The 24,668-nt window shown below is 46.8% G+C and overlaps 1 protein-coding gene across 2 annotated transcripts in view; it reads left to right on the top strand.

The window, feature by feature from the left end:
- The window catches only part of LOC125746479 (pappalysin-1-like), a 90,809-nt gene extending 66,369 nt beyond the window's left edge, over nucleotides 1-24,440 (top strand). Inside the window, exons 15-22 of one of the 2 annotated variants that reach the window (XM_049020492.1) lie at nucleotides 2,714-2,897; nucleotides 3,761-3,962; nucleotides 5,569-5,749; nucleotides 7,411-7,558; nucleotides 8,459-8,574; nucleotides 13,164-13,235; nucleotides 15,666-15,764; nucleotides 23,102-24,440. In XM_049020492.1, coding sequence (XP_048876449.1) covers nucleotides 2,714-2,897; nucleotides 3,761-3,962; nucleotides 5,569-5,749; nucleotides 7,411-7,558; nucleotides 8,459-8,574; nucleotides 13,164-13,235; nucleotides 15,666-15,764; nucleotides 23,102-23,206 — 1,107 coding nt within the window. In that variant the 3' untranslated portion in view covers nucleotides 23,207-24,440. Of the gene's footprint in view, nucleotides 1-2,713; nucleotides 2,898-3,760; nucleotides 3,963-5,568; nucleotides 5,777-7,410; nucleotides 7,559-8,458; nucleotides 8,575-13,163; nucleotides 13,236-15,665; nucleotides 15,765-23,101 lie in introns of both variants that reach the window. The other variant, XM_049020491.1, reaches the window with a different exon arrangement.
- Nucleotides 24,441-24,668: the final 228 nt, after the last annotated feature.

Genomic DNA, 24,668 nt, shown 5'->3' with positions numbered 1-24,668 from the left:
GTGGGACCATACCTCAGCCAGAAGAGGCGTCCAGCTGTTTTCCTTGTTGGGTTGATGAGCCTGTGCTAGTTATGAATAGGATTAACAAACTGTTGAGCAATCGCACTTTCGGGCCAGGTGATGCGGCATGGCAAGTGAATTGGGCTCTGTTGCATGTGTAGCTCGTGGGAATTTTACTTGCTCTGAGGGCAGAAAGAGAAATGATTGGTCCAGAATGATAACCAGTCAGACTGTAGAGGATGTGGGACCAATGCGTCTGATTGGTTAGTCCCACCTCCTCTAAGTAAAACTCCCATGAGCCATGAGTAACACCAGTTGAACCGAGATACTCTCCTGACAATGGTGCTCATTGTCGTTGGCACGTTTTCCTGGACAGGATATGGTCCTCTGCACGACACAATGACACATTGTGTGACAACAGTTGACATGTGGAATCACTGAAATGTGAGAATTATACTTCTGCATGCCAAAAAGGAAAGACAATTCATTTTGGTTCCTTCATAATAAACACCCCTTTTGCCCCCCCCCCCCCCCCATGATTACACGGTTCTACAGTATCTCTGCATGTAACTTTTTCTTTTATAAAAAGAACTGCTGTCATATCAGCTCAGCCTGAAACACACCCCAGACATAATGAAACAAACAGACCTTTGAGCGCTGAACACACATTCTAAGATGCAACAGTCAATTGCAGGTAGAGCCATTTAATTAAGAATCAGCAGGCATGCAGGCTGATGATTCCATCCGCAGCTGCTGTCGCGACAGACTGTTGCGCTTTTATCATTGACTTGCCTGATGTGCTTCAAATTTATTTGTAGTTTAAAATCTCTGGTGTTTTTTCTTTCCAGAAATTAGCTGTTTAGAGTCCAATGTGTATCAAGTGAAGCATGTCCTAAGAATGATGGTAATAATAATAATAATAATAATAATAATAATAATAATTTAAACCATTTCATCCTAAGCTGTGATGGATAGCGAATTATAGCTGATGAAATGGTGAGGTGGAATTACGCCGATGTCTTCCTTCTTAGCGTTTTCTGTGTTTTTCATCTTGCAACAATTCATTTTGGCGCAGAACAGGGGACTAAAGAAAATAAATGCCTCTTTAATCGAAGACATTCATCTCCTGCAATGTTTCAGCTGGCATTTTCAGCCATGACTGCAATTCACATCCCGGCAATGTGAAAAAAAGGGAGTGCTGTTTTCAATAAGCAGTTTCCTGAAATGAGAAAAAAGACAGGAAAACAGAAAATAAGCAGTTTGCCGCCGCGTCTGGCCTGTATTTTCTGTTACGTTCTCCGCTGTTTCTTCTCTTCTTTTCCTGAGAGGATAAGATACATTAAGTGAGCATCGTATTCCATAAGGTTGGGTCTTGTCCATCATAAGAGAAGATTGTGGTTGGTCATCTCTGGGATACAAGGATATGGAGATATCAGATAGCTGAGATACCAGTTTAATTTAACTTTAATACTGTATGATCTTCTTCTATTATTATTATTATTATTACTATTATTATTATTGTTGTTGTCGTTAACCTTCCACAATACCTATATGAACAAGACTTAGTTCGAGTGTTTTAAGATTTTTAATAGTTAAAATAATATATATGTATGAATGTGTATATATGAGTTACCTTTACACAGTCCTAAGATGTGCAGGGGTTCAGCTACAAACGCTGGACTCCCTGACAAAATGCCCCCTCCCCAGTTATATAATTCTATCATTTTACATATTCAAAGGCCCCTGTAAAGTTCTAGGCCTCCCCAATCTGCCAGGGTGCCCATGCACCTACTATGCCACCACTGGGAAACTTGGCATCTCTAAATTGTACATAGAGTGTGAGTGTGCCGGGGCGCACATGCTGTGCCAGACTGGCATCCCATCCTGGCTGTTCCCATGCCTGGTGCCCTGTGCTTCCTGGGATGGGCTCCAGGCCCACCATGACCCTGTACTGGGTAAGCAGTTAGAACATGATTGGATAGATGCTTTCTTATTATACAGGCATGAGTTCATAGTTGGACTCCATTAATATTCCCTTAATATCTATATAACAATTGGAACGAAAAAGCAGAGTGCAGCCTATTGTCTAAGTTAAACAATAGAAAGGCGATGGATAGTCTTATGGTGACCACAGCCTTGCGTCGACTTGGGTCCACGTTTGGGACCAGGGCCATTGGTCTCAAGCCAATTTAGATATTTTTTAGGCATGCAAAGGTTAAAATGCACAATAATTTCTTGTCATATCGGCGCAAATGCACATAAAATACGTACGTATTCACGCTGTTACAACAATCGATTACCACACGGATCGCTTTTAGTGGTGAATGCGTACTTGCGTACCAGTTATGTCAATCCCTGGTTATAGGAGAGGCAAGACATTAAGTACTTTACTGTAAGGATCTTTTTACGTAACGAAATAGCACAGTACTGGTGCTGTGTCTGTATCATGGCTGCTTATTGTACACGTCCATCACATATACTGTATACTATTACTGTATGCATACTGTATTACAAGTTAGATATGGACAGTGGGTCATTATACGGCTGGCAGCGATGGCCATCCTCCCGCACCTGCTGCACTAAGCGAAATACCCGCTAACGTTCTACTACGTATCAAGCATCGCTCGATCGGACGTGACTCGATCAGGCGAATTGCGACGTAAAACAGTATATTTAGAATGTCACCTTGTCTTCCACCTTCCCCGTCCCCCAGTCGGACACCACAGTGACTATCACATGTGCCGACGGCAAGTGGAACAAGCAGGTGTCCTGTGAGCCCGTGGACTGCGGCCTGCCCGATAAGTACCACGTGCACCCAGCCATCTTCCACTTCCCTGAGGGCACCACCTACGGCAAGCAATGCACCTTCCAGTGCAAGGAGCCTGCGCAGCTTGTCGGTGAGTGGAACTCTGGGAAGGATTCCCACCACGGCAGTCCTCCGGGGACCTGGCCAGTGTCCCATCACTCGCACTGTTGTCGTGTTAAAACTGCGGGGGCCGAATTTGGGTTTCCAGTGGGACGGGTGTCTACCTGTTGCGTCAAATGACCAAGACCCCTCAGGTGTGTTATCCTGCGGTGGCGATTCTAATATTATTTACAATGGGAGGCATAAGAAGGGCTATCTTCTTTCTTTAACTAGTCCTCAATTCTTTCACGCTTTGTCATTTACTTGCAGTTTTCATTACTTTTTTTTTGGGTCTGCCAGATGGTTCTTCTGGAATTTTCTTTTCTGGAATATGACGCCCCCTTTCTGTTATGCAGGGTCCCCATTAGTAAGATGGCCATAGTAATGTAATGTATTCTGCTCATTATTCACTATAACGTGATAACCGGCTGCCCTACAGCCCAGCGATTCTAGGATTGTTTAAGGTAAAGGAGCGTAAGAGGCGCCATATTTCATACGGGGGGGCAGCCTTATCATTAGCCAATGATATTTGAATCAGTGGGGGGGGGGGGGGGGGGCAGTGAGGGGCCAGTCAGCTTTCAGTTGCCTCTGTGGCCCTGCCCCCGTATATGTCTCTGCTACACAGTTTGTGATGCTTTTAGCCAGGTTACATGGGTCTCTAAAGCTGTAGGGGTGAGGACCTGGATGTGGTCTCAGAAGATAGCAGACACTGCAAGTTAATTGCTGACCTTGAAGCAAATTGCTGTTATCTCCTTATAAACCGTTTGTGATTTATACAGTAAAACTGGTTAAAACTGCCGTGTTAGTACAAATCGGTAATATGAAGTAACATTACTTCCCCCCCCCTCCCACCAGGCATGAATAACACCCTTACATGCATGGAGGACGGCCTCTGGTCCTTCCCGGAGGCCCTGTGCCAGCTACGCTGCCCGGCACCCCCGCCTGTGCCCCATGCCACATTGCAGACCAAGCGGTGCGTCACCAACGGCCTCAAAGTCGGCTCCCTCTGCAAGTACAAGTGTGAGCCGGGATACCACGTGGCTGGGCGGCCCAAGAGGTACGAAGGGCGATGGTTAAGCGCTTTAGCGTCCATGCTAATGTTCCAGCATATTAGCGTAGTGTTTCCCAAATCCTGTCCTTGGGGATCGACAGACAGGCCATGTTTTTGCTCCTGCCCAGATCCCAGTAGGGAGCAAAAATATGGACCTTCTGACAGGAAGCTCGGAGGGGGCAAAAACATGGACAACTGTGGGTCCCCGAGGACCGGATTGGGAAACATTGGCTTAGCGACAAAATCTGGCTTTGAACATTAACGTTCATCTGTGTTAACACTGGGGCAGCTGGAGACCCCTGGAGGTACGCTGCCTCCTACTGGTGTGCACCATGAAACGACTATAGCACATATGCCGCGTATGGCAAATGCTGCTGTCTGAATCAGACTCTACTTGTCATGCAAGACGGGTAATGGATTCATTTAATTAATTCGGTTTAGTACTAATTTCTCTAGCTGAGCTCATTTTACATTTGCTCTCAGTACTGTAAGCGACGGTTAGTTAACGGTTAGCGATGGTTAGCGATGGTTAGCGCTGGCAAGATTTTGTGCACACTGTCCTGCCAGGCCAGGATCCTTCGTAAGCATGATCTCCGATCGCACATCCGAGCCCTTAACCACCACGGTACTTGACGCCATGCATGGCGGTTAGAGCCCCAGGCGAGACCACGGCCTCGCGGTCGCACACAGAACCCGAGACATTACCCACCTTGTTTTCCTCTAGCTGTTGAGAAGCCACACGATGCAAACAGCCCATGTATTTTTCCGCCTGCGGCCCTCAGAATCGATGTCCGAATTGTATTAAGAACAAAAAAAAAACACACCAGTAGCCTCAAAAATGAGCACTTTGGTTTCCTAATTAAGTGACAATAGAGATCCTATCATCGCTCTCCCCGGCTTCTCTACACACAACATTTTCCAGGACACTATGTGAGCAGTCGCTGGACAAATCGAGGGCTGATCTGACTACATTTTAGCCCCTAGCTAGGCTCATACTGGTACTGGTATCTTTAAAAAAAAAAAAAAACAGCTCCCCCCATCAAGGTTATATATTTACATGTGCATTCCAATGTTTATTTAGCAGATGCTTTCATCCAGACAACATGCATTTTTGTGTGTGAAAGCAGGATCAGAATCCCTGGGGGTTAAGGGTCTTGCTCAAGGGCCCAACAGTGAAATCACTTTGCCGATCTTGAGATCTGGACCGCTAACCTTCCCTAACCCATTGAGCTACACACTGCCCCTTGTGCTTATGATGTCTTCAGTGCTCTTCCTGTTTGACTTCCTCTGGAACGTCACGCATCCATCCATCCATCTTCTAACTACTTATCCTGGTCGGGGCCTCGGGGGGGCTGGAGACCTTCCCAGGCAGAACAGGGTCAAAACTTGGGTTCGCCTCTGATGGGCTTCCAGTACATCCCTCATACAGCATCTAAGAGATGTTACAAATGTGCTGTATCATCGAAAAATGTTCCAAAGCATCAGGCTGAGGGGAACCTATGCATTTGTTTGATATACTGGCATGTATCATAGGCTGGAGGTTGGAAAGGTTGAGCGGTGTTCAGTCTCCCCAAGTCTTCGTTAATGATCCCCCACCCGGTTCCCCCCACAGGAGGGCTTTCAAGCGGCAGTGTACAGAGGACGGCAGCTGGCTGGAAGGCTCGTGCGAACCAGTCACCTGTGAGCCGCCCCCGGCCATCTTCTACGGGGCCTACCAGTGCACTAACGGCTTCCACTTCGACAGCAACTGCTGGATCGACTGCGACGGCACCAGCAGCAGGGACAACCACACGGTGAGACTGCACGCTCCATGCAAGCAGGTCTGTGCCTCGTACCTCCTCGCTCCGCCATTCTGCAGCTCTCCACTCTCACCTTTCCTTTATATCCATTTTTTTTTTATTTTTTACTAGTCCTCGACTCTTTCACGCTGAGTCATTTCCCTGCACCCCTCCGTCTTGAGGTTTTCATTCATTTTTTTTCCTGGATCTGCCGGATGGAGACGCATTTGACGATGCTTCTTCTGGGGATGTTTGTTCGGGAATATGGCACCCCCTTCCGGTTGTTTGCGGGGCTCCGTTAGTCATAGTAATATGATGTGCTTTAGTTTCGTATACAGGCATGTTTTACAGGCTGGAGGTTGGCGAGGTTGAGTGTAGGATATGTGTTGCTCATTAATCACAGTAACATGATAACTGTGTGATTGCCCTAAACCCCTATCAATGATTCTAGGATTTTTTTAACGTAGGGGCCATAAGAGGGGCCATAATTTATACAGAGTGACCAATATTATTATTAGCCAATGATATGTTTCGAATATGTGAGTGACAGGGGAGGGGACACTCATTGGGCCAATCAGTTTTCATCTGGAGCCAGTGCCCCTGGTGCCTCGCTCCTGTATGTGCCCCAGAGCCCCACAGAGACCTGAAATATTTACCGGAGGAACCGAAGCGTTGGTGTTCTGACTGGCAAGGAGTCGTGAGTTGGGCTAGCTACCGGCTTCGGTGTTTGCCCAGGGGGGAGTTTACATTGGCTTACGCAACCATATTCATCGAAATGCCCAGGGCTTGCGGATACGAGACGTTGATTGATTATGTGCATTTCTTACGAACTCAGCTAGTTCGACCTAATATCTGTCTAAGTCTGTTCGTTTTGAAACTGAGATGTTTTTTTCTTGTCGAAAGACGGATCCTTTCTCTTTGGCTAAGCCGCCTCACTGCAAAGGTTATGCAAAGTCTCCCTGGTGATTGCGTAAGAACCTTTTTTTGGTGTGGAAAGGTATGTCTGGTGCACATAGGGTATGATGAGTCACTGCTGGTGCCTGTGAGGCCTTATGTGAAGGCCAAGGGCCAAGCGCGTCCATTAAAGAGCCAGAACCTCTGGGTTTAGCCCACTGCCGTTCTGCCTTGCTGTGAGTTAGCGCAGTTTGTCCCGGAACATGACTTCCCTTTTGCTACGGGGCCAGAACAAAGGAAGAGCGCGGCGTATTAAAAGAAATTAAGTGATTCGTCCTGTTTTGGAACTGTTATAATGTCCCCCCCCCCCTTTTTTAAGTTGCAACAATAAATTTCAGATTGTTGCATCAGTGTGACTTTTAATCCCCACGGCGGCCAGCACTCCTCTCTCCCTGGCTCCCGTTCAAAGTATTTGACACAACAAATACCTCAAACGTACAAGACGCACCGCAGAAGCAGGGAGCATCCGTCAGAGCGAGTTCCCCGTAAACGGGACGGCACGCTTTAAACGCGCGCCAGCGCTTTGTTAATTAAAACATTTCGGGATTCCATTGCGATGATAAACGAAAGCGATCCCAGGGCTGCAATTCCTCCATAAACCGCATTAAACGTGTCGCCGATGGGCGATGATTCTGACGTTCTGCCGGCACATGTGATGGACGGCTGTGTGAAGGATTCATTGCTGTTTGTTTTGTCTATTTTTCTTATTGTTTTGGTCTTAGGGCCCAAGCAACAACGTCATCCGATGCAAGAAAGACGGAAATTGGACAGGATCCTTCAAACTCTGCCCTCAAGTTAAAGGACAGTGTTCACTCCCGCAGAACCTCAACCCTAATGTCCGTGTCAGTTGTAAGAAGGGCCATGGAATAGGTTAGTTGGAACATGCTAGAATTCACGTTAGTTTGCTCCTACTATTCAGTTACATAAATATATAAGATAATCGGCCAGTAATATTTGAATAGAAACATGTTTTTCTTTGGTAAGAGTTGGCCGCGAGGTTATGAATGGCACGTTCACTGGGGCAACTGCAAATCTGTCATAGAAATTGCTAATGCTAACATTTGCGTTCACTGGCATTGATTCGCATTCGGAATTGGCCGGGCCTAAGCAGCTTCACTCTGGCATTCCTGCACATCAAGGGCTGCTAAGTTTTCTCGCCCCAAGCCACCCCAAGCCGCCCCCAACCTCGCCAATCCCCCTCCCTAAACTCCTTGGCAAGGAGACACATGTACACCTTTGCACATGCGAAAATGGCATCATCCTGCCACTCGCAGGGGGTCTCGGTGAGACGTGTCCCACGTGTGTGCCAATCAGCACGCACACACACATGCGTGTGGTGATGCTCAGCTCAAGCGATCTCAGAATCGCCATTTATTTCATAGGCCAATTTATTTTTTACTTTTACTGTCAAGTAATAATATCCAAGCTTTAAATATATAGTAACGGGAAGGTCAGTTACAATCTAAATCATTCTCGTAAATGATGCAGCATTTGCCCACAGTCCAAATTAATTAAGATAACATCTATTGATTCCTGGTCTGACTCAACCCACCTCTGCAAGACAAATATAATACTGTTAATATCATAATATTAGTAGCCTTACCAATAAATTCATTTGGCAGTGAAGTTACAAAAAAGAAGAATGTAACTTAAATGAATTTCAGATTAAGGCGGCTGGATTTACTGGATGTTACCGCTCCTATAGACGTGGTGAAGGTAAGATATCCTTTCATTGTTATATTTTGTTGTTTTTTTTTTTCTTTTCCATAGGGGAGGAGTGCGAGCTAACGTGCAAGGACAGCAACAGCAACGTGGTCATCCTGCATGGCAACGTGACGACTGACCTCATCATGCGGCAGCACTGGACGAACCCCCCCAAAGTCAAGGTTGGTCCTCTGCCGCCCCCGCGCGAGCTGGCCGCCCTGTACATTAATTGTGCTTGTTTAGCATATCCACATGTTCAAAATGGTCAGCATTCGAGTGGCAGAATGCAAGCCAGAGGCCTTGTAAGCTTAACTGCTGAAAAAACAGGTGGACGCTGGGTATTTCTTAAGTAGGAAGGGTGTTTTGTGTCACCTCTAAGGAGCTGGGCATGTAAAAGCGAACCGTGGTTTTCCAGACGCTTGGATAAGAGGCAGTCGGATGTAGCACTGACCGTAAAGATCACAATAGGGTAATAAAGTTGAAGGTGCAGTAGCTTTGTTGGACCGTTTGCTAGTAAACTGGGGCAGAGGCTGTTTGTACAATGCATGCAAAAAAAGTACATTCTGCTCATCCATTCGGCATGGCTCAGGAGACGGGAGGGAGCAAGGGGGCAGATGCAAGGTGGTTCCCCCCCCGCCCCCACCCCCACCCCCCCAGACTTGCTGCAATGTGTAACTACCCATGTCACAATCAATTACCGTTTATTACGAGTTCAGCCCACTGCTTGTAATTATCCTGCATTGGAAAAATGGGAGAAGATTAATGTAATCTTTGAAGTCATCTGAACCACAATGTCACGAGGTGCAAGTCATAAAAGTTAATAAACAACACTTTCTCAGTAATTACTGTAATTCTGGAAATAACAGCACTGCAACCATCACTAATGCCTCATGATTTAGGTAGGCCTGTCAAAGCTATTTTTTTATTGCTGTGCTGATTATTCAGCTGCCTGTTTTTTGTTTTTTTTTTCTTTTTGATTTTTTTTTTTTGAGGGGGGGGGGCAGGGAGGGGTAGTCACTTGTTTAACGGAGTATGCAAGGAGCCAGAGGGTAAACTCCTAGACCACGCACAGTCAGCGGTCCACGGACGAAAAATAAATAAATAACTGCATAAATTAGCAATCCGATCTATGATTTATTTTCAAAGGTAACTGGAGTCCAGAGACAGAGAAGGAAAAAGGGAGTGGGGGGGGTGGGTGTGGGGGAAATGGGACACGAAATCAATGAGGTTAAAATGTCCCAGAGGGTTGGCTTGAAATCGATCGCGCTTCTGTTCGTTCAGCAGCTTGTACTTGGCCCTTGTTAATTGATGCACGTGAATTCAGAAGCACCTGTTTCACTTGACTTCAACACAAGGACAATCACCAGTACCCCCCCCCCCCCCCATAAAAAATGGGCCCTCCCTTTCAGCCAAACTATGTTCCATTAGTTACCATAACTAATGAATCAAGCATAGACTGTTCCCAAAGTGCAGTGCTGGCGGTGTTGCTAACCAGCGCTCTGGGGTGCTGTAAGAAGGCATGACACCGCCTCTTGCAGTTTTGGAATATAATTGGATTGGTCTGGGTTGTGGGCCCTATAATATATGCTTTCATGGGGCCCAAAATCTTTAGCAGCCACCACTGCTAAGGCTATGGCTAGCTATGCTGATGCTACAACAGCTGACATCTAGGCTATGTCACAGCTAATCAATTTGACCAGCCCCTCCACCAGTTTCGGCCCCACCAACGTCACTATCGGTGGCCCCAAAAATGCCTCTATGGCCACTACTGGTATTAATAAACACAAATAATCATCACCACAAATGATTCAATAACAGCGGCGATGGAGCGAATAAAGGCCAATGCTAATATTGCAATTAAGGTTAATAATTAAAGTCTGAACGAATAATTCTTCAAAAAAGCCACTTGCAAGCAGTCGCCATCGACAATGTCCATGAGGTGTCACCTGACTGTCGACAGCCAATAATGGCGGTCGTACTCTGCTGCGGTGACTGATGAGCTGGGTTTCTCATACTTGGACAGCCGGGAGCGATTCCCCGCACCTCTGCTCCCCTGCTGCCATTCCCGAGGTTCCCCTCAGACGCTCTTTAATTTTCTCGCCTGATCTTGCCCTGCCTTTTTGCCTGTTTTTTTTTTTTTTGCATTGATTTGCTGATGAGACTGTAATACAAAATACCTTAGCTCGTAGCTGACATAACGAGCACTGACTCGTATACCAGGGACACCTGAGCTGCAAAAATATTGTAGAGGTCAAGCAGCGCTTTGCCGGGGTGGGGGAAGGTTAGGGGGCGTGTCTACTTCTTTCCTCCACATCATGGAATCGAAGTAGGAGGCACAGGCCTGTGGGTTTCTAGTTGATGGGACACCCCCCCGGGGCACCAATTTCCTCATTAATATCCTTAATCCTGTTTCATCCCAGTGATGCAAACCTACTTTTTATAGTAGCCAGTTGTGGTGCTACTCAGGCAGTTCTCAAATGGTTTAAGCCAGGGGTCTCCAACTCCAGTTCTGGAGAGCTACTGTCCAGTAGGTTTTCTATCCTACCTGCCTTCTGATGAGCCACACCTGCTCTCAGGCAAATACCAGGAACAGGTATGGCTCATCAGAAGCCGGGTATGATAGAAAACCTACTGGATAGTAGCTCTTCAGGACCGGAGTTGGAGACCCCTGGTGTAAGCAATCCATTAAACAAACACTTATAGACGTCAGATTTTACATAAGTCTGATTATCCATCCCATACTGGTCAAGATGCTTTATACCAAAAAACACATACGCCAAAAATAAACTAGTAATATCTACTGAAGAACCCATAGATTAAAATACAAAATGTAAATTTACTTGCAGACATGTCTTGCCTTTTTTATTAGCATATCTGTACACTCTATGCACTATGGATATATTTTTTTCCATCAACATGGATTTACTTAAGTTGGTTTCACATAATTCGAGAGCTCCCTGTATGTTTAGCCTAGATGGGATGTCAGAACATTACAGAGCCTACATGCACACATTTAAAGCATTCATTTCTTTGTGGGGACTTTCCATTCATTTCCATGGGCATAACCCTAATCCTAACTATGAGAATTCTAACTGTTACCCAGGCCTAACCTTAACTGTAAGTAACCAAACAAAATGCAAGGCTTTTGGCTACTGAAGTTTTTTGATTGCGTTCCTGGACTTTTATGAAATTTCTTGTGGGGACTGGAGAAATATCCATACAAGGTCAAAATAACAGGTTTTTGTCACATTGTGGAGACATTTGGTCCCCATTATGTAATAATTAACATGATCTCTCTCTCTCTCTCTCTCTCTCTCTCTCTCTCTCTCTCTCATACACACACACAGAGACACACACACACACAGAAAATTAGGTCAAGAGTTGAACAATGCATGACCATTTCACTAGCTACCATGACACCTGGAACAAAACCGCAGTTTAACGTAAATGCAGGCTAAAAACTCCTGCAAGTGGGCACTAAATAAACACATGTACTTGTCCGGGGAATTTTGACAGTGGCAGGCTGGGGTCTAGGCACGTATTATGCCTGGAAGGTCTCGCAAAAAAAAAAAAAAAACAGCAGCTATGGTAATGGTGTGAAGAAGTCTGGTTTTGTCAGTTAAAGCTTTAGGGGGCTGTAAGGCAGGTAGTGAAAACAAATAGGCCAGTGTGGGTTGTTTAAATTAGTTCTCATGTAAACAAGCAGACACTAGATACCAACTGTATGCCCATGTGTACGTGCACGTGTGTGCGCGTTCAGGCTTGCACGTTGCACTCTGGGAGTCACCTGCGCTACAAAGCCGATACCAAAGGTTTCAACTTTCCCGGAAATGTCAGAAATGGCCGTGTTTGTGTTTCCTTTTCCACCTTCGCTCCCGCTAACTTTCCCCACCCAGTAGTCCTTATGCCTCTTTAAATACCCCTCGTCATTATCTGATGAGGCCAGGAGGTCAGGTTACACAGAATCCATGATCAGGTTCACATAGATGCGTCGATCAGACTTAGCTCAGACTTAGCTCAGACTTAGCTCAGACTTAGCGGTAGGGGAAAAAAACACCTTTGGTTTTTGAGGACGTTCAGACGTTCAGTTCAGACTTACTTTCCTTGAAGTACTTCTGAAATTTGTCAGGAGTCAGCGTACAGTTCTCCTCCCGACTTGACTGACCTCTTCTCAGGTTCATAGAAGCGGCTCAGTTCCAGCTTAAAAGCGAAAAGACACAAATTAAGGAGTAAATAACGGTGAAATGATACCTGGGTGACTCCGATGAAAGAATTCTGAAACTGTATTAGCGCGAAAGAAACAGATGATGGTCAAAATCATGGGGTCACCCATCGTGAGTGTCCATAACAGAGGTATCATCAACTCTCAATTGATTAAAAATTAATTTATGAAGCTTCTATCATCAGTTTTAGTGCAAATCCTTATCTGGCTACTTTGCAAATCTGCCAGAGAATCTATTAGTGGCCACGCAACTGGAGCAGGATAAGGGTTTATTACTCTGCAAACGCACCTTTCATTGCAGACTTCTCAGCCGGCTCGGTTTTTGGCTGCCCCATGTGACCTCTTGTCCGCTTTCTGAGCTGTGCTAGAAAAACACATGGAGTAGCAACTGGAGAAGTAGCCCGTTGGCCGTAGGCATGCCGGACGCATCCGGAGTGGGCACCTCGTGCTCAGATCCCCTCTGCCAATGGCAACAATGCTATATTGGATGTTTTGTGTGCCCGTGTGTGTTTGCACTGAGGCTGTGTTTGTTTTTGCCCGTCCACACAGAGCATTGTTTGTACCATGGGCCTGCGGTGGTACCCTCACCCGGAATACCTGCACTGCATCAAAGGCTGTGAGGTAAGGCTTTTCATGCGAGACGGAGGTGCCTTCCAAGAGGTGGGAAGAGGGCAAGAGGCAAGCGGCCGGGCAAAAAAACAATATTAGCTCTGTAATTAGCAGGAAAGAGGTAAACACCGCTTTGCTGAACAACCAGTAGGGCTTGTACCCCGGATTTGGGCCTCGGGCTCCATTCGGCGGTTTGCTTGGTGGGGATCACTCTCGACCTCTCGTCCTTTGAAGAGAGGGAGGGAAACGTACCTGACTCCATAACCATGCGCCACCACAGCTGTGTGTTTACCACAAACTGGTAAACAGGAGCTTATTATGGAGGCCGTGATCCAGTCATGGGGCAAAAACAGGCAACATTTTAAACATGAATTAATTAGATTAGATTCAACTTCACTGTCATGATGCTGAGTACAAGTACCGAGTCAGTGAAATGCATTTAGGATCTAACCAGGTGCAAATAAAATGTAAACAAATACAATAAACTATAAATACATTGTAGCTAAATTATGAATGCAAGGGTAAAATATGGCTCTGTGCAAAGTATGCATGAGGCAATCCATAAGGTTCAGACAGGAACTGCAGATGATTGTAATAGACAATGATTGTGCCAGGAAACATCTCAAGATGCAGTGATACAAGTACAAACTGGGGGTATACAATGTGTGAAATGAGCAGTCAGTGCTAGCAGCAAGACATATGCAGTGGTCTAAGTCATAATTCAAACTAATGGAGGGTGTAAAGTCTCTATCTGAAACAGATATTGCATGTAGCATGGCCGGGTTGTCTGGTATAATGAATTTGGACTGAATGGACTGCCCTGGGACCCAGACCTGGAGAAGTTGCTAGAAGATGTATGGGTGGTTGTAGGGGTCTAGTCTAGATTATGAAGAACTCTAGTAATTCCCACTGGTTTTGATAAATCAGCAAGTGCCAAACTGCAGATGGACTGGCTCTACTGAGGCCTTCTCATTCTCATTGGCTGAAAGGAGATGTGGTATTGCCTTCCGACCCACACCCTTTGACCTATTCTATGGTTCTAAAGCATGAGAAGGCATCATCTCCAGGGCAACAGCACTATTACAATCCATGCTGAATGAGTATACCTATATACTGCGGTTTATCAGGGTTAAGCCAGGAATCACACAGATGCACACAATAGTCTATATCCATGACTGTTGGCATGGTAACTATAGAATGACCCCAGGGACCCATGTTTAAATTTAATAGTTCTTCAGTTTTCCTATTAAACCGTCGGCTTCCCCAGCCCCCTGAACTTGAACAGCTCCATTTTTCCAGGGAAAAAGGATCGGGAAAGACACAAGCAGTGAGAATTCACTTTGACGCTCAGTTTCTATCCGCATTGGGGTTCTGAAGCAATGGGTGTCGATCTTTATCAATATGTAGCAGTGAGCGCACATGTGAGAGATTAATCATACAAAGCCGAGCCCACAGTGGAAACCTTGAAGAGGTGACGGCACAAATGTCTTAGGACTGTAGAGGTCAGGAGGTAAGGGGTAAGGTGAGAATTATCCCTACATACCGAGGATTATTCCCACATACAGCGAGGGGTACTCTGCGGCGAAGAAGAGCGCTCTTTGGTTATTAGCGAACGGACTGCAGGTTACCACTTCTTGATGACAGAGGATCCTGACCGCTGCCACAGCACTTCAGCGATGATTCTAAAAATAACCTGCAACTAACAGAAAGAGTAGAAAGAGGAAAGACTCACTAAATATGAGAACTTGGGACACAGGAAGTAGCGGTGCACCGTTGTGGACATTTTGGTGGATATCGATAACCAATATATTGTTGTCTAATATTACTGACACCGATAACCGATACCATTAACTGGCTATCCTCTGAGCTCCACAAAGCTGTAGTGAAACTGATGTTGGTAAAATTACTTCTTTAGATCGCATGAATATATGTAGCAACCGCAGGCAGTGAGACATCAGTGAGGCAGCGTTGACTTGGGAGACGGCAGCTGGGTTCTAAGTGATTAATGAGCCAACAAAATTCCTCATCGTCAACTATGGAGAATGGCTGATCAGTTATTTTCGTAGTTACACCTTTAGCTCTGGAGCTGCTAACTTTGAATATTCGCTAAAGTCGAAATATCAACCAAGATTGAAAAACCGGGCCGATTAATTGATTTTTAACAAAAACAAGCCGATACCGATATCTTACCTGATATATTGTACCTCTGTAGCAAGAAGGTTAACCAGTAACTCACTTAGAGTGACATATGTAAATTTAAAATATTGTGATTATTAAGTGGAAAATACTGTTATCAGTAGTATATTGATGTCTTGATTTGTATTTTCATAAGCTTGGTTATACTGTAGCAATAATAAATGAATAAATGCTAGCTAAACCAACAATTGCTGCTAATTCAAGTAGCATGTGTATTGGCTAAAATGATCTTTTGTCCTCCTACAGCCCTTCATGGGAGACAACTATTGTGATGCCATTAACAACCGCGCCTTCTGCAACTACGATGGGGGGGACTGCTGCCAGTCCACAGTGAAGACGAAGAAGGTCAGTGGCTGGCAGGCCTATTCAATAATATGCCTGCGTAAAAATTACCTGAGCCTTGCTGTGGGTGGGGGGCCCTGGAATGGGGGGAGGGATTTCGTTCAGTGAAAGGTGAAAACACAACATTTATTTTTGTGACTTCAGATCTTAAAACAACTGCCATGTCCTGTGAATGAAATGCGTGAAGATGTTCAGGTTACTCCCTCCAGAGCTCTGCAGTGCCCCCACGCTGATATTTGAACCTGCAGCCTCAGGCACATAGATTTTCATCCCTTAGATCAGTGTTTCCCAGCCCCGTCCTCAGGGACTTCCCGATGGTCCATGTTTTTGCTTCCTCCCGGTTCCTGGTAGGGAGCAAATTTGTGGACTGACTGGTAGGGAGCTGGGAAAGACCAAAAGCATGGAATGTCGGGGGTTCCTTAAGGACCGGGTTTGGAAGCATTGCCTTAAAACACCTGCTAGCCCAGGGATGGGCAATATTACCCATAATGGGTAGTTGGGTATTTGGGTTTTTGCTGTAACTCCCTAATTAGTCTACTAATTAGAGGATGACTGGCTGAAGAGTCCTCACACCTGGGTTTGAACAGCTGACCTAAAGTTTATCCCAAAAACCTGCATACATGCTGGCCCTTTGCGGGTAAGATTGGCCACACCTGGTCTAACTGATTAAAGTTTGCATAAAATGTAAGGTGCTACAGTGCTAACTGCTAGTGCTAGTCGCTAGCACCAGTGGTGGCTTAATGGTTAGGGACGTGCACTTTTAATTGAAACATTGCAGGTTCAAATCCCCGACCAACAAGGCACCACTGAGGTACCCTAAGCAAAGAACTGCCCCCAGGCACTGCTCACTGGGTGCTGAATTAGCTGCCCCCTGCTATGTCACATTGTCACATATGGGTTAAATGCAGAGGACATTTCGTTGTTGTGTGCTGTGGTGTGTCAGCAGTGACAGTTAATTCTAAATAACTCTTCTTTTATGGATTTTTTAAGCACCCTGGTTAGAGTCAGAGGCTTTCTGTTTCATTTTAATTTTTTCACTTATAGGATGATTGATCGATCCCGAAGCCTTCGGACACAGGCTACGTCTGTGAGGATAAATGTTTTACTGCTTATGCAATAATCTGGGATATAGAAGGGCTTTAACTTATGACAGGATTATTGATTTAGGTCTTTCTATCTTTGAATGTTTTTTAAATCTTTAAGTAACTTTTTAAGGTTAGCGGAACGTGGCAAGGGGGCTGATTGTGTTTGTATATTTGCGTTTTCTGGTATTGGAGTTGGTGCCATTTTTCCATCTATCTCTATCTAACTGGGGGGTGTATTCCTTGACCTTTATTATATGGCGTGGCCTGCATTCACGCACAGAGCATTCAGGCCTCTTTCCTTGCCGTTTTTCCTCTTGATGGAGTTGGACTCCTGCTAACATGAGCCAAGGTAGATAACATGCTAACATTCTTGTCTCCAGGGGATTTATCCATTTTGCAAAGTGTGCAGTTTTTTTTTTCTTTGTTTCGTTTTATTGGAATTGGTGTTGGGAGGGTGGGACCGGCTTGTACTGCCCGTACACTTCTACCAAAGGGGTTCGCGGATCGCGGTGTGGTAAAAGAAATGGAAGAGCCTGGCCTGGATTAACAATGACTCAAATTATGGTAGTTGAGTAATTAATAGGAAGTAGGTGCTGGATAGTGCGGAGAGCGGCTGAGGGTCTTCAGGTAGGAACCGGCGGATTCAAACAACAGGCCAGACTCTGCGTCAGCGTCACCCGCTGCAGGCTCTTGGTCGTTCTGTTGACAGTGTGCGGTGATGGGCTGTAATTAGGCCTCGTGTCCCCCCATCTGCTCGTTCGTGCTGCTGGTGGGGGAGGGGGGGTTCCCTCTACCCAGGCAGGTAGGTGGGCGCCCCTTCTCTTCCTGTCTCCAATTATACTTTGCTTTACGGCCAGGAAATTGCTCTCAGTGTCTGCCAGCAGCATTCTCTGCTCCAGGCAGCTCATTGCCCAAGCCCCCCCCCCCAAACACCGTCAGCGCCACCCCCTCTATCCGTCTGTTCATCTCTCTCTATCCTTCCATGCATTTTATTCTCCTGTCTGCCCTCCCTTTGTTCCCTTTGTTCTACCGCTGAAGATTCCATCAATAATGACGTTTTGAATTGGGGGAGAAAAAAAATCCCTCTTTGCCCTTAGAGCGGAGAGCAGGATATCAGATCTTGTAGCATCTAGTTCCCCGGTGCATCGTAGTTTGTGCTGAAGCCCTCATCAACTGGCCAGGTCAAGAACTCAGCATGGGTAGCTTTTGCAGGACGCCACACTGTTGGCCCAGGGCATGTCAGCGCTTCTGCGTCGCGGGAGACGTCGCCTGGGCCGCCCACTCTGACAGGCCGCCGCTCTGCCCCGCAGATGCTGGCTCGCATTTCAGAGCCCTCTTATGAACCCAGTGACTGCTGTAGGGCTGCTTGTGTTTTGGCCAGAGCAAGAGCGATTGCAATGCTTCAATCAGGGAAAGCAAAGCCAAAGGCAGCATTTGATACTGGAGATCAATGTCATCACTGACAGCTGTGAAAAAGGGTATGATCCATTTATTGGGAATGCCATTCATTTACTTTGTGTGTCCCTTAGCATGAGAAGGGTCACCCTTCTCAAAAGGTCTCTCTTTTAGCTTCTTAGCTACCTAGCATTAGCGGCACTTCCTTAGCACCGTTGCTAAGCTACCCCTCCAATGGTGCCCAGCTTGCTGCCTTCGGCAGAATTCAGATCATAACAAAGGGACTTATAAAGACTGTATGAAGGCAGAAGCGGTGTTCAGCCTGGCGTAATGAGAGCAGTCGCGCCTCAGAGACACTGTCAATGGCCTTCGGTCCCCCGGTCTGATAAACGAAGTCGTAAACGGTGTTGCTGTCTGAGAAAGTGTGAAGTAGTGTTATAGGTGTTTCCATGGTATCGGTCAGGGGGTCCCTGCTAGGTAAGCAGGCACACAGGCAGCTCCTTAGTGTTTCGTGAGCAGGGAGCACCAGGGCTGTTGAAACTTTGCAGAGAATGGTAGGACCAGGTAGAGAGCGAGTATATCGCTGTTTGGATATTGACATTGAATCATGGGGTCTAGCCAGCCTGTAGAAGATCTAGCTGGTTCCACAGTTGAGATCCCACCTGACATATTCACGCGAGAGTCAGGATATCCTCACGCTCTCCGTGTTACCGTACCCATTCCGGACTCGAAAACTAAAACTTCGTGTGGAGCCCACTGCAAAATCCATCCTGCGTGTCATCAATCTTTCTTAATCTTCAGACGGCTTCTCTTCACTTCTCATGGGATGAGGCACACCCACGCGTGCAGAGTTTGCGTCTACTGCAAACAAAAAAAAACACTCCCGTATATTAGAAAACCACTCATCATGCTGACGCTGTGCAAAACCCAAGACCGTGATAAAATGCTCTAATAATTTTTTAGTGGTATCACCCCAAATCCATATAGCGGAATAATGAAATAAAACTTGACCGCCCATAGAACGAAGTCTGTGACTGGAGACGGTGAACGTGAACAACGTTCTGCGCAGCTGAGTTTAATCAACTCGACTCCTCTACATGATCGCTTAGGAACAACAGATAAATTGCCCCGTGCTGAAAAAAATAAATCATCTGGTTGCAGAATTGTAATAATTTCCAACTCTGGAGCCAATTTAAAATCGATATACAACAGGATTTGGTAACGTGACAATTCCAAACCTCTTGGAAGGACCTTCACATCAAAGGGAAGGCATCGGATTTCAGGATATGATCCCTGCGGATACACACATGCATGGTCCATGTGCTCCTATAGATCTGAGTATAGATGTATCCATCAGGATGTAGGTGCAGGTTTATAAGCATAGATGTATTCATTGAGGTCTAGGCGTTCAAGCGGCGCAGACAGACGACGATCCACTGGCCACTTCACATCAACATCTCTGGAGTTTAAGAGAGCGAACCTGAAAATGATTGATGTCCCTCTGAGTCGAACATGTATTGGGGGGGGGGGGCTCCGTAACACGGAACACATTTCTCTGCTGAAGATGGAGAATGGCAGGGGAAAGAGATAAGGATTATCTCTCCAACATAGTAACTGAGGACTCAAGCAAAGAGCAAATCTAATTGTCCGGCAAAAGAATGTAGAGAGGTCTTCTTTCACCATGTGGCGATATTGTTATTTTTGGATAGCAGGCTGAACTTTAGAGTGGAGACGTGTTCATTGTTGTCGTCATTGTCCTCACAGTTCCACAAAGGGATCCCTGTTAAATGTATCCCAGGAAAGTCCAGTGACGCCCGAGCACATGCTGTGACTTTTCACGTGCCTGCCAGCCATTACTGAGGTGGGGGGGTGGGCTGGGGAGAAGCCTGGATAATGACCGCAGATAGAGAGGACTGTCCTAGCGGCTGCTTGTTCTATAATACTAGGCAGTAATGTGGAACACGCTGTAAGTGCGTCTGCATCCTTATTATCGGCATTTTCTTCTCAGGAAGTTCTTGTGCTCCAAGCGACTACCTACATTGTAATGTTGGAAACATACAGGTTGGGATATTTGCTAAAGTGACTTATGCTAAGGGCCATTCCAGAGAGAGCACTGGTGCCCCTAATGTGGATGGATGGATACAGCCCTATATATGCCACCCAATGCCAGTGACCCAGCTGTAAAGCAGCCCTGCATCTCCTGCCCTTTCTTCATTCTCACAAGTGCATGTTTGTGTCCCCCCCCCGCCTGCCCCACTACTGTGCCCTGACTGACATGGCACCTTCATTCCTCGCATTCACCCGTCCTGCTCCTACGTGACCCCCGTTATTCCCCCGAAAAAAATGCCCTCCTCCGCCAGACCTGCCATTCCCCGCCCAAGTCCCGCCGTTACACGGTTCATGTGTCACATCTGAGAAAAGGTCACACGCCCCCCCACCAGTCTGACTGAATTTTCCATGTTCTGCTTGCCATTCCCCCCCTTCCTCACTTTCTCTTGGCGGCCGATACACGATTTAAAGCCTTTTGAAATTCTGGCAATTTCCAGGGGCGATACTCACAAAGGCTGGCTGAAATGTTTACTTCAATGGACAGCAGAAGGGGTTGCCGGGCGGTGGAACCAGGCCCCATGGACCTTTCGCTCGGGACGAGGCCTTGTTTTGTCGCCCGTTCTGGAAGCTTGTTCCTGCACCCCCGTTCTCCACGTGTTGTGGAGTCCAATTCCCAGAAGCTTGCATGCGTGCCTAATGCACATGGACACAGCCAGTCTATCTCCATGTATCCGTTAGAATTTTATATATGCAAAACTGAAAGGGAAATGCATTATGGGGGGAAAACTGCATAAAATTGCACCTGTCAGGGTGGTACTTGAATATTCACCTTCCCTCCCCCACATTCGATACATGCTTTGACCTGATGCTGCAGGATAGTTTATATCGAACCCCCCCCCCCCCCGCCCCCTAAAAATCCACCAGGTCCATGACGGCTATAACCCCCAAATAAGATGACGTTACACCCCAACGGCAGCTCACATCACCTGTCACATCTGAATTTCTAGGCCAGTTCAGCCAGAAGTCATAAGTACAAAAACATACTTATTCTATAAATAACAGTCAAATACACCCCCCTCTCATTTGACACATGCAAGAAAAAAAAAGTCGGATTGTGTTTGATCTGTCCCGCCTGTAAAAAATGGCTGCCGGAAAAGGGATCATTAAAATATGGGTCCTTAGCAGGTGAGATACGCAGGTTGACAGCCAGCTGACATGAAGGCCAGCGGTGCTAAGAGACGTCTCTCCAGAATGAGAACCTTTGTGCTTCTGACAGAATGTGAGCCCCCCCGCCCCCTCACGACCCCCCGTGCATAAGCGTGCGTGCTGATTAGTGCCCCCCCCCCCACCCACATACACAGAGCATCATGCATCAACAATGATTTACATTTATGGGTTTGAAAAGTGCTGGGCTTGTGGATTCCCGAGGAAGTACATGCTGTTTTCCTAAACGGCGCAGGGTCATTCCCGCTCCCATGCAGTGCCAGACTGCCCCCTCAAATTTGTGGTTTACTTTTATATGGTCTATAGAAGCAGAAATGGGAGGCACTGTGTTCCTGTTTAGGTTGTGTGTGTATGTGGGGGGGGGGATTACGTTTATATTACATTGTGGGGACCAAATGTTAGGGGTTAAGGTCATCATGTTGGGATTATAGTTCCCACAAAGATATAATTACAAACCTGTGTGTGTGTGTGTGTCCGTGTGTAGGTGTGTCCGTGTGTGTATGTATGTGCCCTTCTTGTGGGAAGCAGTGTGATGCAGAGTTTGGAGATCATTGGTTACCATGGCACCCTACCTGTCAGACCACGCCCCCTAGCTTTGGGTGGTGCTGTCTAGGGGAAGCGAGGTATGGGTATGATCCAGTTAGCGAGCGAGGGCTTGGCAGAATGGCCTCAAGCCAATGAGAAAGCATCAGACAGACTGCAGATCTCTTGCATACTGACATTCGCAAACCTCTCCTTGGACATCACCCCTGCTTACCTGATTCTGCCTATTATGAGATAGATGATTAGCTGACTATGCGGGTGCCCTGCAAGGCGTCTGGGTGTGTATCACTGCCTGACTGTCTTCATAAGCACATCTGACTTTTTCACCAGTTCCACCAAAAACTTTCTGTGTGTAAACAGTTATTTTCAATATCCTGAGTACGGTCTAGGGGCCAGTTTTGATGTAATAATGAAGAGGGATCTTTGCAGTGTTATGGATCTGACATTCAGACTAATATTGGCAAACAAAATTCCTCACAACATGGAAAAGCTTAGTAATGATCCGTCAATTTGCATATCTCTTCATGTAACCTCGAAATTCATATATTAAGTTACATATAAGAAATACATAGCATTTTGCATATTACATAGCATATGTGTTATAGATCAGATGGACCTTCGCATAGAAATGCCTTGATATTTTCTTTATGTCTGTGAGGAATTTGGGTATTTTCACATGTTCCATTTTGCTCTCCATAAGACACACAAGAGCAAATTTGGGGTCAGAGTGCTGGATCAGCCAGTGTCTGATGACATCACTGTTCTAGCCAGGGGATATGACCCAGTCACCTTCCGATCATGGGCATAAAGTCCTAACTCGCAGAGCCATATGCTACCACCTACATTACATTTTATTTATTTCGTAGACAGACACTTTTATCTTCAGCTAACTCAGAAAGCAACTGGAGGCTAAGGGCCTCACTCAGTGGCGGACCTGGGACTTGAACCAGCGACCTTCTGACTACAGCATCCTGACCCCTGAGCCACGCACTGATTTATATTATTAGCAGTCCTTAATGTCACGGTGTCCTCTGTGTCATGCAGGTGATCCCATTCCCCATGTCCTGCGACATTCGAGACGACTGTGCCTGCCGGGACCCTGACGCCCAGGAGAACAGGGATGGGGGCCGTGCGCGCTCGCTGGGCTGAGCCGCGTGGGGGGGCTCCCCGCTCGCCCCGGGGGTGGGGAGGGGGAAACCCACCGGGAGAGCCACATTATCCTCCCGACATGCTGCTTCCAGGAGAGCCTCTCCGCTCATACTGCACCTTCTCACCTCCCGCCCGTCACCGCCCACCTTCTCACCAGGAACCGCCGAACGAGGACTCTGCATGGCAGAGAGCGGCATTCGCCAGAACGGGGAAAATGGACGAATGGGGGAATGCTGTCTCAACAGCCTGAACCAGCGAAAGACGGAGAGGGGGATTGAAGGGGTCTGCGGCGACAGAGGATAACTGGGATGTTCCGAGCGCGATTCCAGTGAGCATGCAGACGTGTAGTTTGGTCCCTGCTTTATATTTCATTGTTACAACTGAACAATAACCTCATTTTCATTACGAGTACAGGAAAGCACCAAAGCCCCCCCCCTCCCCACCCCAAATAAAGTGTTTTTAGTGTATTTTTCATTCGCAAAGTGGTATTGAAGGTACAGGTCCAGGCCAGCTGGGATTACTTATGATCTTTGCTGTTGTATATGACCTTTGACCTTTACCCCCAGGTGACTGCGATGAGGTCGTCTCGACCTCGGGTGTCTCTTGCTTATCCATCACAGGAAAGTGCTTAGTAATCAAGGTGGTTAAGATGCAGGGATTTAGATGCTAATCTGGATTGTGATTGTACACCAGTGAGAAGGGGAGGGCCGAGGCGGAGGGGGGTTGAGGCAAGGGTCCCCACAGTAGGCATGTGGCTGGGTCAGGGGTGTACTAGCACAGCTGGGCCGTGCCAGAGGAATAAAACTTTCCGGAAGCTGGGAGAGGGATTGGAGACAGCCAGCAACCATCCTACTGAAAGCGGAAGAGAAATGGAAATGGGAGGGGGGGGGATTAAGGACGAGAGGTGGCAAACACAGGAGGGTTGGCAGAGGGGCATTCTGGGTAATCTGTGATGACGCGGCTGTGGTGCTGCTGCATTCGCCAACATGCGCCATGAGACCAGCTGCGTTCTGCCAGACCATGTAGTGTTTTAACCGCATAGAATTCAGTCCGCTGGCCATATAGCCTCTGATCTGGGCACATCTGTGATCATCTCTAAAAGCATTTGCTATACTCACCAAACAGCATACAGTATTGCACTTTTTCGCACACGTGCGGGCGCAGACTTAGCTGCAGCACCTCCACACTTCAGATTCCTCAAGGGTATTCGCGATTCTGTCTCCTGCCCCCCCAAACTCCCCGCCCCCCCCCCCCCCCCCCACACACACCCAATCAATCTGGTCGCACCACTTGCTGGCCATTCTGGCTGAAGCCGCGTCTCACCACACCGGCTTTGCGGGTCTCACCTGAAGGCCTCCGAGAGTCACCCGTTTGTTAGCTGTTCATGTCTGCTGCCGGCTGCGAATAGCTACGCGCGTCATTCCAAACCAGCCGCCAATCTGTGACTTATTCATGCCAAACG

The sequence above is a fragment of the Brienomyrus brachyistius genome, chromosome 7 (genome assembly GCF_023856365.1).
Source record: "Brienomyrus brachyistius isolate T26 chromosome 7, BBRACH_0.4, whole genome shotgun sequence".
In the NCBI taxonomy this organism is placed as follows: Eukaryota; Metazoa; Chordata; class Actinopteri; order Osteoglossiformes; family Mormyridae; genus Brienomyrus; species Brienomyrus brachyistius.
This window is presented reverse-complemented; position numbering and strand designations above follow the sequence as displayed.